We start from the raw sequence: 13826 nt of genomic DNA on the forward strand, positions 1-13826 counted from the left end.
GAGGACGCACATTGTATACAATTCCAGCAGACCCAAAAGTTAATATAATTGAACCAGATGAGGAATGAACACCTTTGACGATTTTAAGTCAAAGAACTTCAAGTAATACAATGTGACTTTTCCGACTCTTTTCACGAAACACAATTGGCTCCAAGGAAAATGTGATTGCAGCGATTTTTTCTAGCTTTATATGTGTCAACACATCCTTGGTATTTCACTTCGTATGAGGTTCGTGATCGCACCGGACGAAGCAAAGGCTATACCATTGGGTCAAAAGCGAAATCGTGGTCGTCCTGCTCGAGCAAAAGCGGCGTTGGTTATTCAATAATATGACACGATGTTGACTATTTATTGTAATTTGTTACTTTTTTAAAAAATATCTGAGCAAAATATGATTTTTGTCGAGAAATATTAAATGTTTAACCTATCAAAATAACAATTGGCCTTGCGGATACATATAATTGCTATGAAATTTAATTATTCTACTGATAAATAATTTGATTTAACTGAGCACTATAGAAAATATAACTTGAGCAGAAAAAACATTTACTGAGCTAAAATAAGTTTAACTAAGCATTTAAATAAAATCTGTTCGTTGGTTAATGAAAAGTTAAAAACACAGTTGTAATTACTAATCAATCTAATCGTAAGAATGAATGCTCACCAAAAAACAAGAAAGTATTTTCTTATATTAACGCTAATTAAAAATCTAAGATTGTAACGGCCTATCTTTTGGGTCGAACGCGGACTAGCTCGCCGGATCAGGAGTTCGACAGATGGCCCAGAGACAATAATTAGTTGTAATGCACACGTAACATGTAATTGACTTTATTCGGTAGTTGTCAAACTGACAGTGATAAAACTCGGTATTCTCGATAGTGAACTACCTACATTCCAGTACCTATTACATACGCATACAGAGAATAACGGAACGCGGTATTACACACGGTGACGGCACGCGGTATATTACAGTAGTGCAGGGGCACTCGGGCGGTAGGACGGACGAACGGAACGCGGTATATTACAACGATCGGTAGTGCATGTGCACTCGGGCGGTAGGACGGACGAACGGAACGCGGCATATTACAACGATCGGTAGTGCATGTGCACTCAGGCGGTAGAACGGACAAACGTGACGCGATATAACGGAGGAAGTATTCTAGACCCAGGCAGGAAACGCGATTTGCAACGCGGGAGATTACGGAGTCCCGTGGCTACGGTAACGAGAACTCTCGTTGCGACCCCTCGAGCGCGCTCGACCCCACGCAACCGTGCCGTCGGGAGTTTGTTTTGGCAGGAGGTCGGGGACACCTGAGAACGCTCTGTCGTGGCTCAGAACTCTGGACCCCGTTTTGTGTGTCGCCCTAGGATTTGGACGGTAAGCTCCGTCCTTCTCTGCTCTCTCTGTGTGTGTGTGTGTGTGTGTGTGTGTGTGTGTGTGTGTGTGTGTGTGTGTGTGTGTGTCAGCAGAGATAAGGACCCCGCGGTTCGTCACTCCCGCAGTATTTAAGGGTTTGGAGTCATTAAATACTGCGGGAGTGACGAACCGCGGGGTCCTTATCTCTGCTGACACACACACACACACACACACACACAGGGGTGTAAAGTCCGACCATGCAACCTCCACGCGGTACATCCTGGATAATACTAATGCTGGCGGCATCGTAAATTCTACAGCTCATAACTCAGGCAATTCTCAACGAAAATAGGTTTTCAAGTAGTGTTTTGGAAACGTCTCGCTGCCACCTTTAATACTGTGTTATAAAAAATGGGGTGTTCTATTTAAAAAAATTAGGTTGGTCTTGACCTCGCCTTGACGCCTCCACTCAAGGTCAAACGGATATGATCATTGAATAGAACTTTTAAAACCCTACAACTTTGGTTCGAAACATTTTTCTCAGAAACGTTTTGTTTTCGAGATATTTGACCGTTTCCAGACTTTTCTCGCACCCCGTATATCGCTCGACGCAGCGGGTTTGGTGGAAGGGAGGCCGATCGTCAGGCGAGTCGCGCGGTAGTAGGATCGATGCGGTCCCGTGCGCTCGTCTTCGGCGGGGATCGGCTCCCTCCGGCGCTCGTCGGCGCTCGTCGGCGCCGTGCGGGGAAGGCACCGGTGCCGCGTTTCGCGTTTAAAAATCGGTCGGGCGGCATCCGGCGGGTGGCGGTTGGGCACGATGCCTTAGGAAAAAGCGCATCGTTACAAGATATTATCTTTTTTCAAAATTTGTTAATAGTTATTTGTGTAACAAGTGCTGTAAGATGAAAATTCACGGGTGCGGAATTGACGCACGAGCCTTCGGCTTGCACACCCTATTTTATGTTGCAAGTGCGTGGAAAGTGGCCTATCACGCACGCGTAGCGTGCGTAATGGGCCACTTTCCATGCACGTGTTACATAAATAATTTATACATGTGTTGAATGTAACGAACAAGAAGTAATGATAAGAATAAAAAATGTGTCCTAATTAACGAAAAACTGAAAACACTAGTTACAGTACGTAGGAAATACAAGAAAAGATTTTCTTTATATTCGCTCTTGTTTTAAGATTGAAATGTATGTTACTTTTACTTGTTTCGATCCGACGTTTGCTCCTCTGCAGTATTCCTCTCAGTCAGCTGCTTTAGCACATGTTCAATGGATGTAATATGCGCATCGTAGGGTAAATTGACATTGTAGATTCCTTTTTGAATTAATATCCATAAATGCTCACTGGCCAAAGAGTACTTGAGGTTGAACACATGAAAAGTCTTAAAAAATATAGATAAGTTTTGTAGAACTCCTTGAACTTTGCACAACTCGTTGTCAATACAGACATAAACGTCTTGTACATCTTCAATAGATCCTACAATGATCAAGAAAGGCTGGATTGGAAGTTTAAGATCTGTAACCCTCGATTTTGTTTCTTGCCTGAGTCTCACCATGGCCGATATTCATAGTCGAATCTTATATTTAAGTCTGTTTTAAGTACGATCTTAAGATGCCATTAACCAATCACAGAGCCGTATTAGCATCTTAAGACATTACTTAAGACGATCTTAAAATAAGAACCAACTATGAATACCGGCCTAAGTCTCCAGGAATCTGTAAAAAATTTATAAATACGTATAAATTTATATATACATAAGAAAGATAATTTTATTGAAAAATATGCATTGAAATGAATGTTTATTAATTCACTTAATTGCATACATAGTTTAAATAAATTTATACTTAGAAATATTTTTAAATCTCAATCCTCAATATTATTGAACTAAAAAGTTCCAATTAAATTTAAAAAAATTTGTTATAAATAGATGTGTTACGGGAAATATGATAAATTGGGAATTATGCATAATGGCCGGGCAATATGCATAATTCCCAATTTGTTCGGTCAAAATGATTAATAGAGAAGAATTAATCAAATTTCCTGGTAATTTTGGATATTTCTTAATGCTAAATGGTCATTTTGATAAATCACCTTATTTGAGTTGATTTTCCCGGCAATCTTAAGCCCCTTGCACAATAGGCGATAGCGATGCGAGGTGCTACATGGGTTTACAATTTTACACGCGTGGAAAGTCCACGCATGTATTTTAAAGGCACACTATGTGTCTAGTTTAATAATAATGGAGCCCCTTCCACGCATACACTTTCCACGCGAAACAAGGTACCACATAAGTTTACAACTTTCCACGCGTGAAAAGTGTATGCGTGGAAGCAGTAGGTTCCGCCCCCTTCCGGGGGGCTCCACTATTATTAAACTAGACACATAGTGTGCCTTCAAAGTACATGCGTGGACTTTTCACGCGTGGAAAGTTGTAAACTCATGTGGCACCTCGTTTCGCGTGGAAAGTGTATGCGTGAAGGCAGTAGGTTTCGCCCCCTTGCGGGGGGCTCCACTATTATTAAACTAGAAATATAGTGTGCCTTCAAAGTACATGCGTGGGCTTTCCACGCGTGGAAAATTGTAAACTCATGTAGCACCTTGCATCGCTATCGCTTATTGTGCAAGGGGCTTAAGATTGCCAGGAAAATTAACTCAAATAAGGTGATTTATCAAAATGACCATTTAGCATTGGCAAATATGCATAATGACCGGAAAATTTGATTAATTTAAACATTTTTACTTTTATTATTCAAATGTCGCAAAAGAAGCGGGAATTATGCATATTGCCCGGCCATTATGCATAATTCCCGAATTAATCAAATTTCCCGTAACAGATAGATACTAACATTAGCAAATTTTAAGAAACTATCTTTTGCGAGTTTGACAGATGGCTTGAAGCACTTGTTTTTTATCCTTTTTATTTGTCTTAATGGAAACAAGTGAGGAAGTAAACTAAGACTGATGGCTATCATGAAATCTATAATATAAATCAATAACTTAAAACCTAATTAAAAATTAGGTAGTTCAATATATTTTTATAAATAAACATGTATTTACCATCTGAAACATCTTTAGACTTTATTGTTTCTATAAGAACCTTTGCTGTTCCATCTTTGAAGCTAATAGAGGTATGCTGCTGCAAAGTATTTACAAATTTTAACCAAATATCTTTATCCAAATTCACTTTAGATAAGTTTAAGCATTAAAAATCAGCATCAATTAATTCATGTCCACTAGGGTCTTTACACAGCTTCCATGTTTCAAATATATCTACCAAATTTTTGTCTGTTGATTGTTTTAACGTTTTGGTTTGATGAGTAGAAGTTTTTTTCCAATGCTCTAAAACTAGATCCCAAGGAGCTTGATTCTTTTCTAACCAGTCCAGGGCATCTTTAATATCACCTTGTATGGTCTCTGTACGGTGTAATATGAGTAGTAAGTGGGTAGGTATGGAGCGTCAAAACAAACCCCCTCCACCGACCCCTCCGGCGCCAGAGGCGTGGCCAGACGGTCTGCCCACGTAACCTCGGAGCGCTCTGATTGGCTGCCGCGTGAGGGGTGGGGGTAAAATAGAGCGTTTTAATTGGATACCCCATACCTACTCAGCATCTGATTGGCCCTCCCCCTGAGGCGTCTGGGGATAGCACGTGGTAGACAAAAATGGTGGGGTCAAATGGAGCGTTTTGATTGGATACCCCATACCTACCCAGCGTCTGATTGGCTTTCCCTCCTAAAGGGTCCAGCGTCTTTTTGGGCCTGCACGTGGTGGACGACGCTAAGCTCAAAAAAGGATATGATGCTAAGATGTCGAAAACGGAAAGTGGAATTTTTAAGAGCGTTTTGCCTCGAGGGGAGGGGGAAACAGGAACGGACAGGTTCGCTTTGTGACATGACGCGTATATGTCGTTTTTAGAGAACAGTTTTCATGATTTATGACCGTGGTTTTAGGACTAGAGTCTGGATAAAGAGTTTTCAAAATAATCAAATACGTGAGTCTTATTTCCTGGAAAAATGAGTGAGTAAAACAAGAACGGACAGTCTCGTATCGAGACGTAACGCAATCCAATCCTTTTTTGTATCGAAGGGTTTTTATGATTTATGACCGTGTTCTTTTAGGACTTGGGTCTGGACAGAAACGGCCAGGATTGTATCGAGACGTGACGCAATCCAACTCTTTTTTGTATCGAAGGGTTTTTATGATTTATGACCGTGTTCTTTTCAGGACTTGTGTCTGGACAAAGAGTTTTTGAAATAATCAAATATGCTTGGTTTCTAAGATTTGCCCATGTAATACTTATTTCCTGCGGAAACGAGGTAGTAAATCAGGAATGGACAAGTTCGTACGTGACGGGACGAAATTATTCCGTTTTAAATAAAAGTTTTTATTATTGAGCGCATTTGAAAAATTTACGAGGTGACTTTGACCAATCCTGAAAAAAATAAGAGAAAAAGAATTTGTTACGAAGAACGTGAGGATTGAAGAAAAATAGAAAAAAGTAGAAGTTACAAAAAAATGTTTATTACTACAAATTTTTTTTCATAGGAAAAAATACAATTTAGTCGCTTATAAAGTAAGGCTGTAGATAAATTGTTTAAACAATAATGTTATAAAATTTACAATTCGCGATTCGACAAAATTATACGACGGATTTTGGTAAAGCGCAGCAAAATAAGTTCTAAAAATATTATATTAAGATACATATCGAGGAAAGTTAAATCGGTTATTTGCGTACGTACATTACGCTCGATGTCATTGTAATTTCCTCTGAGAGTTAATTTCACAATATCTTCATCTATATAACTATTAGGAAGATTACTCTATTTCTTTAATAAGATAACGCGCGCAATTGTTAACATTATCGGCCACTGATTTTAAATGTGATAAATGTGCATCGATACATTTCGCAATATTTTTCAGTCCGAGAAATGTAGGCTTCTGCATCACAATTGTCACAGCGTATGTTTTTCGTTTCTTCGTCGGTGGACAATTTTCCTCGCCTGTTCGTTGATCCGTCCTGGTGAAAGTAAAATTGACGGAGATATTGTTAATGGAGATAGAATTCGGCTTCAATTTGCTTTCTCTATTTAAATATTCGCTCACGAGTCTCATGTTCTTTTGAAACTGCTGCCACGATTTCTCGTCAAAGTAAACGCCGTCCGCACAGTTGCCGGTTAATTTGACCAGCGGCACGAAAACTCCCTCGGATGTTGCTTGCAAACCCACATTAATTCTCTTCGTATGGGTGCTGTTGAGTCCATATGTTGTCGATAGCAGCATATGTAATTGCTCGTTTCTTCCCTCGAAGTCACGTCCCTTATCGGGAATCCCTTTATCAGGAATATTGCGAGTAAACATCCGCTTCTCAGAATTATTAGCGTCTTCTCCGTGACTAGCCATTGTTTTTATTTCTTCGTAATATCGGCTGACACACACTAATCGAAAAGTCAGATAAGAGAGTTATACTTTTTCACTGGCGAACTTGTCGCTTCGATCGTTGGGACTCGAATGATTTTGACTTCGTAACGTTAGTCAAAACGTTAACTTCGTCTGCAACGTTTTAGAAAAATTAGTCTGCGCGCGCAGATAAAAAATTAGAAAACTTTAGATTTTTCTAGACTTTTCTAGATTTTTTTAGTTTAAGGTGGTCCTTTCGCGGACCCAGCTAGTCAAGTAACAGTCCGTCATGAGGTAATTGAAAACAGACATATTGACAAACATTACACAACATCCCAATAATTATAATAATATAATATGATTTTACACGCACGATTTAATCGTATTTAATTATTTACTAATTAAAAAAATATCACAATAGTAGTGCGGTTGGACTCGATTTAGGTTAGGTCAGGCATGACAGTACAAATAAAGCAATATGCGATTGGACCACTACTTATTTAACCTCATATATCAGAGCAAAACATTCGGCAAGCCTTTCAAGGTATGTACGAAATCCGGAAACTTCAGGGAATATTTTAAGACATGAATAATGTAATCATCTGATCGCTAAGTACATGTATTATTCGTTGAAAACCTCGGACGTGGCGATTTGCATCATTCTATCTTTCTCGTTCATTAGATGTAAACAAGGATAGAATGACAATGACACGCTCCGCGAACGCACATTTAGAATGACTTATTTCTTGTAAAGTGTCGGTAACTTCACTTGATTTTTCGTACACATGCCCCTTATTACTGTATATTTAACATATATCAAATTTAGGTACCTATCTAATACTTGTTCTCACGAAAGGACCACCTTAAACTATGAATTCTGATATATAGGAAGTTTATAGGGAGCTAAGAGAATTTGTTAATAAAGTGATCGGCTAAAAATTTTATACGAAAAGCGTAATAGTTAAAAAATTTTTAAATTTTAAATAAAAATATTTTTAAAAAATAAAGGAACAACAAAAATCTATCCGAGCTTTTTTTATCTTTTTAAATCATTTAATAAAGAATTCTTTGTAAGCCCTTAGATAAAAGAATATGATTTTGTGAACAAGATGGAAAAGGGTTTATGGCATAGGATAACCTTTCTCCAAAAACTTTTTCTTTCCACCGGAAAGGGAGGGTGGGGAGAAAGTGAGCGGGAAAGCTTCGAATTTGCTAACCAGGGCCTTAGATAGACAATTTTTGTCACGCCATTAATCTAGAAGTTTTTGGCTTTTTATACTGGAAGCAATAAATCAATAAATTTCTCAGATGCGATAATAAATCCTTCTAGTTACATGTTGGAATAAAGCATTACTAGAAAGTTTTAATAAAGAATTTTTTGTAAACCCTTAGATAAAAGAATATGGTTTTGTGAACAAGACGGAAAAGGGTTTATGGCAAAAAATAACTTTTTTCCAAAAACCTTTCTCTTCCACCCTTAAGAGAGGGTGGGAAGAAAGTGGGCGGGAAAGCCTCGAATTTGGTAACCAATGGCTTAGCCAAACAATTTTTGTCACGCCATTATTGTAGAAGTTTTTGAAAATATTTTCAACTATAAATAGCCTGTAATACTATAGCTGAGAGTTAGTCCTTACTTGTCCGGTCGTACTGAAGTCGTCTTGCACGCGCTCTTAGTTAGTCAGACAAGTGAAGTGTCGAAAATGTCTCTTCGCGCAATTTTAGTCGATTTTTTCAAAGTGAGCTGAAATTTAAGAAATCGCGTAAATGCAGTTAAGCAACGTGAGTTTGTGGAAGCAGTGTCAAACGACGAAGACGCGAATCTCACTTCGACTTTTCTCACGTTTCGCGGGTGAGTGCTCCAATACCCTGTTATGCGTTATGCATGAACTGGGTTACTGCAAGAGAAATCAAAGATTGGTGGACATCATTTTGGCGCATTTAGAAATGCGCGAAGCTTTTGCCCACAAAGAAGAAGACGCAGGAAGTGGCCATATAGCGAGATTCCTGCGTCGTAACGGAGGAACAGGTAAGTGTTGAAAATAAAATTGTATCTTAAAACTTTTAATATAGTGAGGGCTTATTACTAAAATTTAAATTAATTTAAATTAATTTAATAGTGGGGAACCGCATTGCCGCTGTCCAACCGGTCCGATGAGGACAGAGACGTCAAGCGGAAGAGGACATTGCCGAGGAGGAGGCAGTACCAGCACGTAAGTTAGGAATAATAAAATTAGTTAATCATTAAAAATAACAAATATTATAAATATTAAATTTTATAGGAAGAGCTAGAATCGTGGCACCACCACCACCCGCAGACATCATCCCCGTCATCGATTTATCTTCCGGTAAGAGACTAATAATAACACGTAAAAGCTAACACTTGCAATATTTGAATAATAAAACAAATATAATTTATACCGTTTTAGATGACGATGAAGAAGAGGTGGAAGAAGAAGCAGAACAAGAAGAGGAGGTGAATTGTGACCTCACCCGATTCGGTCGTATTTACGCCACGTAGTAAGTTTTAAAAAATAAGTTAAGATAAAAATTTAGCAGCGAATAAAAGAAATAACGAAATGTTACAATTTACCAGGAAGGGAAGTAGAAGAAGAACAAGAATCGGAATTAGATAATGTTTCGACGCTCGACGAGGTGATCGACCGAATATTGATGGAAGACGACGAGGAGGAGGAAGAGGAAGAAGGAAGAAGAAGGACAAGAACAAGAAGTTCGAAACGCAGGAGGTGATGGACGAGGTGGAGGAGGAGGAGGAGGAAGAGAGGGAGGAGAGTGATGATAATATTGAAAATTAATAAGAGACAAAGATTAAAAAAAAAGAACGTCGACCTACGCTAGTGATAAAAGCAACTAAAGGTGAATTACGTTAGTATGCTCTATCGCGGTCGTGAAAAAAAATTTTAACTCTTTAAACGTAATATAAATCAATATTATATAAGACTAAGTTTTTTAATTTTTTTAGTACAGTCAGGTGGAGGTGGTGCGGACCGTCCTACCGCTGCTGTTGCTCCGAACACTGACGATGATGATTCGCAAACGCAGAGTGCTAGCGAGGAGGAGGAGGAGGAGGAGGAGGAGGGGGAGAATACTGTTGCTACCGACGCTGACGGATCTCATTTGCAGAGAGACGGAGAGGTGAAGAAGGAGGAAAATACCCCCGTGGAGAGGGAGCAAGAGGAACATCAGGAGTAGGCACGTCAGCACCAGCACAAAATTTCGTTGTGCGCGTTTTCAACGTTGCGATGCCAATAAGGCGTGGGGGTGCGACAAACAGGTTAACAGCCATCACTAAGCGGTCAATTTTAGATCTCGGTAATAGAGATAACTTGTGCCTCCCTCGTTCCCTCGTACTGGCACGAATTTATCGCGAGCGCGGAAATCTACGCACGGGAGTGTTGCACGACAGGTGGAATACCGTAAGATGCCGGACTTTCGGGCTTCAGCGTGAATTAGCGTTGGAACTAGTGAGGCACGTCGGTGTTACGATACCCGAAGACGGGTGCGGAATACCTGAGGTCGCACGTTTTCAACGTTTTCTCGCAAATGAAAATATAGCCATAATTGTATATAATTTCAGCAACTTTGGTAGCGGCGAGAATTTTTTGTACGACGGTAGTGAATTACTCGCCTCGTTAGAACGCGAACCTACGTGCCGTTTAAATATAATGTATTACGAGCGTTCGCACCATTACAATTCGATATTAAATTTGAATGCTGCCGCCAATACTCAAAAAGAATTTTGCGTGTCGTGCAACGCTGCGTATCGTAAAGACAGAGGACGTGTGTTTTTCGGAAACTCGTGTTTTGAACGTCATCTCGCGCAAAAATCTTACGACGGTAAATCGCTCGCGAGCGTCTGCAGTTCCGTGAAGATTTGCGATAATTGCGGGCGATTCGTCAAGAGAGGTTTGCGACACGAATGCGGCGTTTCGTATTGCAAGACGTGTTGTTCGTTGCAGTCCGCTAATCATTTATGTTTTATGCGGCCTCTTCGACGTAATGCCGACGTAAACGAAGACCCGGGCGAGGGTACGAGTACTACGCTGACACGGAAAGAGGTATCGCTTGGAAACGAAAATGACGTCCATGGGACATTTCTCCTCAACCGACCGAACGATTCAGACCAACCAGCTGATGGCTCTTTCCTGGCGAATGTTGACGGCTGTGCGACTGGCTGAACGATCGCGCTACTCGATACTACGTCGACTTTTGTCTGCAAGCTCGTTGCGCTCCGGTAGAGTGATACCCTTCAATTTGGCGGACATCGGCGAGGGAATTCGAGACGTCACAGTGAAGGAATGGTACGTGAATGCAACGAACAAGCGTAATAGCAAAAAAAAACGCGTCGCGTGTTCGTTCGTGTTCTATGATTTCGAAACGCGTCAAGACGAGACGCTTAAAGGTACGGAGAACGTCAAAGTTCACGTACCGACTCTCTGCGTCGCGCAACAGATTTGCGAAATGTGCGCCGCGATAGACAGATCGGAGCGATGCCGTTAGTGCGGAGTGCGCGAGTTTATATTTCAGCGCGATCTTGTAAAACAGTTCGTCGATTTTGCAACGCGAACGACAAAATGTTACAAAAAAATTATTTGCATCGCGCATAATGCGAAAACGTTCGACGCACAATTTATTCTGAAGTATTTAGTCGAAAATACGGAAAAGACTGAAGAGCCACAAGTAATTTTAAACGGAACGAAAATTGTCGTGATGACGGTCGGACATACAAAATTTATCGATAGCTTAAATTATATGCCGATGAAATTATCCGAATTACCTAAAGCTTTTGGGCTGCAGGATACATCGGATAAAGGCATTTTTCCACATTTGTTTAACACCCGCGAAAATCAAGATTATATCGGTCCGATACCCGACACACGATATTTTTCTCCCGAGCATATGAAACCGAGCATGGGAGAACGCGAACGGTTTCTTTCGTGGCACGCGGAGATGACGCTTAACAACTTCATTTTTAATTTTCAAAGTGAAATTATTAAATATTGCCGTAACGACGTGGATGTTCTTCGACGCGCGTGCATGGCTTTCAGAAAAATCTTTTGGATTGCGGGAACGTGTGTCCGTTCGAAGAATGCACGACTATCGCTTTCACGTGCATGAGAGTTTTTCGCAAAAACTTTCTGCGCAAGGAGGAAATAGGAATCATTCCGGCGGAAGGATATAGATTCGTCGATAATCACTCACGTAAAACTCTACAGTGGTTAGTGTGGATGGAGCACGAACTCGGACATCCCATAATTCACGCAGGGCGAGGGCGCGAGCATAAAATCGACGGCACGCGCGTTGACGGATATTACGAGACGCCGACTAATGATGACGACGACAACGAGACGCGACGTACTACAATTTCACGGTTGCTTTTGGCACGGATGTCCTACATGTTTTTAAGTGAATCGCGCCTTCGACCGCGAATCGCGAGGACACGATCGACGCGCGCTACGAACAAACACTCGCGATGACATGTCGTCTCCGAAGAAGGGGATACCTCGTGACGGAGATGTGGGAGTGTGCTTTCGATCGTGAATTGCGCGAAAATCAGGCGATAAAAGATTATCTAGAAAATCATCCATTATTGAAACACGCACCTCTCGATCCTCGCGACGCGTTTTACGGAGGACGCACGGGAAACATCGCCACCCGACGCGAAATTCGGGGTACGGAGAAAATACGTTACGTGGACATATGCTCTCTGTATCCGTTCGTATTGAAAACCGGTGCTTTTCCGATCGGTCACCCCGATATTTTTATCGGCGAAGAATGCCGAGCGATAATCGGAACTGCACCAAATTATAATTTTGATTCGATCGAAGATCTCATCCGATGTCGAGTACTTCCACCGCGCGATCTTTTTCACCCGGTACTCCCATATCGCGTACGCGGAAAATTATTGTTCGCGTTATGCCGTAGCTGCTGTGAAACGTTCTCGCAGGCCGCGTGCACTCACGATAAGCCCGCCGATCGTGAATTCGAGGCTACTTGGGTATCCGTCGAATTGCGCAAAGCCGTCGAGAAGGGATATCGCGTGACAAATGTGAGCGAAATATGGCAATATAAAGTTGCGCGATATGACCCCAGTACTCGGCAGGGCGGTTTGTTCGCCGAATACATAAATACATTTTTAAAATTAAAACAAGAAGCTAGTGGGTGGCCGAGCGATTGCCATGATGACGAGACCAAAGAACGATACCTGCAGGAATATGCGGAAACCGAGGGTGTTGTTCTTGATAAGAACAATATCGTCCGGAATCCTGGCCTGCGCTCGGTCGCGAAACTCTGTTTTCATTCTTTCTGGGGGAAATTCGGCCAGCGAACCAATTTGCATAAGACCGAGGTCGTGGAATCTTGTCAGCGTTTCATGACTTTGCTCACGAGTCCCGAGCACGAGATAATCAACATATTACCCGTCAACGACGAGGTGATATATGCTTCGTGGCGGCTACGAGAAGTGACCGTCGTGGCTTCCCCGTTGACAAATGTCGTGATCGCGGCGTACACGACGGCACAAGCGCGCCTAAAACTATACGAATATTTAGAAGCATTAGATAGACGCGTTTTATATTACGATACCGACTCTTGTATATATTTAAGTACAGGCGATCCGAACGAGTACGAACCGCGTACCGGCAACTTCCTCGGCGACATGACGGACGAACTCGAGAGCTACGGCCGCGGCAACTATATCGAGTCGTTCGTGTCGGCGGGCCAAAACTCTACGCTTACATTGTTCGTACACCGGACGGACGTACTGTAGAGTCGTGTAATGTAAAGTAAAAGGTATTACTTTAAATTATAGGAATTCTTTAGTTGTAAATTTCAATAGTATTAAAAACTTAATAATACAGAGAGAGAGAGAGAGAGAGAGAGAGAGAGAGAGAGAGAGAGAGAGGGGAGAGGAGAGGGAGAGGGAGAAACGTCGTCGGCGGGGACGGCAATAAATCTGCGTTTTAGTGCAATTCGGCGCACCGCGTTTCACGAAATTATAACTCGCAAAGAAACAAAAACGTGTGCACCGGTATTGGTAAAACGTAG

The 13826-nt window shown here is 41.3% G+C and overlaps 2 protein-coding genes and 1 pseudogene across 2 annotated transcripts; 1 reads left to right on the top strand and 2 right to left on the bottom strand.

Moving 5' to 3' along the window:
• Nucleotides 1-2564: 2564 nt before the first annotated feature.
• LOC139811427 (uncharacterized) lies at nt 2565-4962 on the bottom strand (annotated as a pseudogene).
• A 1217-nt stretch (nt 4963-6179) lies between these two features.
• LOC139811170 (uncharacterized) lies at nt 6180-6644 on the bottom strand. The gene has a single exon (XM_071775291.1). It carries the CDS (start codon nt 6642-6644, stop codon nt 6180-6182), a length of 465 nt encoding a protein of 154 aa, XP_071631392.1.
• A 5650-nt stretch (nt 6645-12294) lies between these two features.
• LOC139811428 (uncharacterized) lies at nt 12295-13548 on the top strand. The gene has a single exon (XM_071775721.1). It carries the CDS (start codon nt 12295-12297, stop codon nt 13546-13548), a length of 1254 nt encoding a protein of 417 aa, XP_071631822.1.
• The last annotated feature ends 278 nt before the right edge of the window (nt 13549-13826 follow it).

This window comes from Temnothorax longispinosus, chromosome 4, assembly GCF_030848805.1.
Source record: "Temnothorax longispinosus isolate EJ_2023e chromosome 4, Tlon_JGU_v1, whole genome shotgun sequence".
Lineage (NCBI taxonomy): Eukaryota > Metazoa > Arthropoda > Insecta > Hymenoptera > Formicidae > Temnothorax > Temnothorax longispinosus.